Here is a 3473-nt window from a genome sequence, read left to right on the forward strand (position 1 = left end):
ATGGCTGTAAATCATCTCATAAAGTTAAATTGTTTCTAAATATAGAAAGAGGACAATCTTTTTGGGATAGAGGAAATACTATATTCATTAAAACAAAAAACATGTATATCAACAATAGTTGATTAAATTTTCTCTACATGTTTCCATTCATCAATCAACAATAATCACGTTACACAAAAATAAAATTTACATTAAGCTAGCATCCAATAATTAATAGGAATAATCCGTTGCTGCTTTCTCCATTTTTTCAACTTTGTGTCATAATATTTTGTCTCCTCCTCTTCCCGTTGTGTTCTTGAATTTCACTCCGAGTCGAACCCGGGACGACTCAGTGGTAAAAAACGACTCGCCCACCGTTTTGCCATCTCCCAATCACATTCTACGGAGTACACTTGCCTCGTGACTCACACACCCACAACCATTGTAAAAAATGTATATAAAAAAGGATTTAATTTTTTTTTTTTTTTTACATTATGTAAATAATTTTTACACTATTAGTGTAATATCACTTGTGATAACATGTTAACTTTTTCTTTTTTCGGGTTATTAAGTTCACAAAACATAAACAGTTATCTACATTTATCTTTTACTTTGACTAAAAGATAACTACATATAACTGCTTATGAGAAGTGAATTAGTAACCAGAAAAATAAAGTAAGTTACATGTTATAACATGCGAAAAATTACACTTATAGTGCAACAATTAATACATGATTAGTTAAATCCTATAAGAAAAACCTTTAAACTTACCATAATCCCGGTAAGCAAAGAATAATTCCTTCTCAATTAGTAAAGAAAAAGAAAAAAAGAAAAAAAGACTCATCAACAAACCGAGTCAAGTGAGTTAACTGTGCAGGCGAACTAACTCGGACGAGTCGAACCCGGGTCAACAAAAATCAGCAGCATCTTTTATTTTTTATTTTTCTCTTCAATATATCAGCCATCCAATTGGATTAATAATAATTACCAAATGGATTTATCTGATATTCCATTCAAAAGTGGTCTCGAATCAGCCCAGAAATCAATGTTACTACGAATACCCACATGACAATATCTCTGAAAATCCTCAAAATTAATGAAACAACCAACGTTGTTCTTATCTTCGGAGCGGGCTAGGAAACATATTATTTCCTCGAATAATGTCTCGTCGCAAGGAATCGATAACGGGCCTGAATTTGAGAACCCGTATTCTTCCTCGGCCCGCGAGAGGAGTTTCTTGAATAATGGGTGGTTTAAATACGTCGCTCGCACCACGAATCTTTTGCTATCAGTGCCTACTGTAACTGCCACGTGTCCGGCAGGTACATCGGACGGTACACGACGAGCTGTCATAGCGGCCTTCTTCCTCCAACGTCGTAGCATTTGACGGAGTCGTACAATGTAACGGATTTTACTGCAGGCTGACATTTTTTTTTTTTTCTCGAGAAAGTTTAAAGGAAAATTAGAGAATTTATTTTCCTTTTTTTTTTTTTTTGTTTTTTTTGACTTTAGTGCACTGATTGATTGTTTCTGTTTGCAGATGGAAAATAGTGAGGATTTTTTTTTCCAGGGTTTTCAGATTGGTGATGGCGCGAGTTTATATAAGAGTTTGGCTGACTAATGGCACCTGATTTTTAAAATATTTACGATAATTGCCACTCTTTCTAAATACAGTAATTTGACGACTTTTGCCACTGCATGTTTCGAATTTGCAAATTTGCATGCAAAGTTTGGGGTTTACTCAATTTCGGCTCTCCTTTAAGGTAATTCTAAGATAAGAGATCATTTAAAAACAATTGTTAAACATAGATATATTTATGCACTTATCAAGATAAAAGTATTCTTATGATTTGGACAGAAAATTATGATGCTTGTAAAAATAAGTGGAGGATAAACATTCAAATTAAGATGAAATTTGTAAATTGAAATTTTAGTTTCGTTTCGCATGAATTCAACATCAATTTGGTTCAAATTGGATTTGAGAGAGAGCAAATCCTATTTGAAGACAAATTCAAAATTAGAGTAAGAAATCTAAATTGTTTAGGATTTGATAAATGTTAGTTTATTTAAATCTTGTCCAAATAGAATTTTATAGTCAAAATTATATAAAAAGAGATTTTCAACTTCTAGTCAAATTAAGTTTAGTAAAATTTTAAATATGGGTATTATTAGCAATTTTCATGTGTGGCAAAGTGAATAGAAATATATCAAAATTTATGAGATTTTGAGTAGATTAATTCCCTTCAAATCCAAAAATATTTACCGCTATGGACATTGATTTTTTTTATTTTTTATATCGTCCATTTTTTTTCATGAAATATATTTAAGCAACACACTTTTTGTTTCATTTGTTAACTTTTATAGATAGGTTCAAAATTACACGTAATTTAATAACCCCCACAATTTCCCGAATACCTTACACTGATCTTTCTCCATAACTGGTTTGACTTTTTTCATTTGTGTCGTTTAGATTATTGTGATCGACGAAGAAGAAAAAAATAATAAATGGAGCCTCGTTATAGCCAAAAAAAAAATATGTATATTAATTATACACATAAGTATAAAATGATCTTTTAAATCTTGATACAAAGTTTATCTATCCATCAAATGCTTTACATTGATATCCTAAGTTGCTTAGACTCGAGTTCGGGTGTCTGATATAGGTACGAATCTAGAATTCGAATTCTTCATGATTTAAATTTTAAAATTTGGGGGTAAGGATTCGGACATAGATACGTTAGGGTGATTCAACTAAAATGATTCAAATATCTAAAAATAGAGTTATAAAAATATGCTTATATTATGAGGGACTATTTAAAAGGAAAGGAATGCACGTATTTTTAAAGGGAAGATTAAATCTGTAATTATTATTGAGTACTAATTTTTTTTTAATTTTTTTTTTTTTTTTGTCAAACATGACTATTGTAAATAATATAAAGGCCATGATAGAGTACTTCTTGAGTTCATTACACATTCAGCACTGATGTTAACTTGTAAATATCTTTAAAGCACCTTCTGGTTGCGGACTTTTTAATACAAATATTTTTAACAATAAAAAACATAGGCCTAAATTATGATTTCAATCTAACTTTTGTTTTGATTTCAAAAATCATTGTATCTGTCTCAAATTTTTCAGTCAGTTTTGGTTAAAATACTCAAAATTGATTAACTATATCCGATACAGGTCTCCCACCCACACCATGTCCTGTCAACACGGGTGCAGCATCGAAGAAAGAGTCCGCGCAACTTAATTGATATCCCTTTCCAAGAAAATAAAAAGCATAATAGCTACTTATCGACAGTTAACTAAATAAAGCAAATTTAAGCACACACGAAACCTCCATGTTTTGTTCTCTTTTCATTTTCCAATCCGTCTGGAGGATCATTCATGATACTGATGCAACATTTTGATTTGTAGTGGCCATGTTCGCTGGCATTCAAATATGTTTTCCTTTTGATTTTGCTTATTCATTATATGGTTTATTAAGTCTAAT

General features: G+C 31.1%; 1 protein-coding gene across 1 annotated transcript; it reads right to left on the reverse strand.

Annotated features, from left to right (window-relative positions):
- Positions 1–500: 500 nt before the first annotated feature.
- On the reverse strand, positions 501–1547 carry LOC132035273 (protein SMALL AUXIN UP-REGULATED RNA 12). Its single transcript, XM_059425546.1, has one exon. It carries the CDS (start codon positions 1405–1407, stop codon positions 964–966), a length of 444 nt encoding a protein of 147 aa, XP_059281529.1. The 5' UTR covers positions 1408–1547; the 3' UTR covers positions 501–963.
- Between the last annotated feature and the right edge of the window lie 1926 nt (positions 1548–3473).

The sequence above is a fragment of the Lycium ferocissimum genome, chromosome 10, assembly GCF_029784015.1.
Source record: "Lycium ferocissimum isolate CSIRO_LF1 chromosome 10, AGI_CSIRO_Lferr_CH_V1, whole genome shotgun sequence".
In the NCBI taxonomy this organism is placed as follows: Eukaryota; Viridiplantae; Streptophyta; class Magnoliopsida; order Solanales; family Solanaceae; genus Lycium; species Lycium ferocissimum.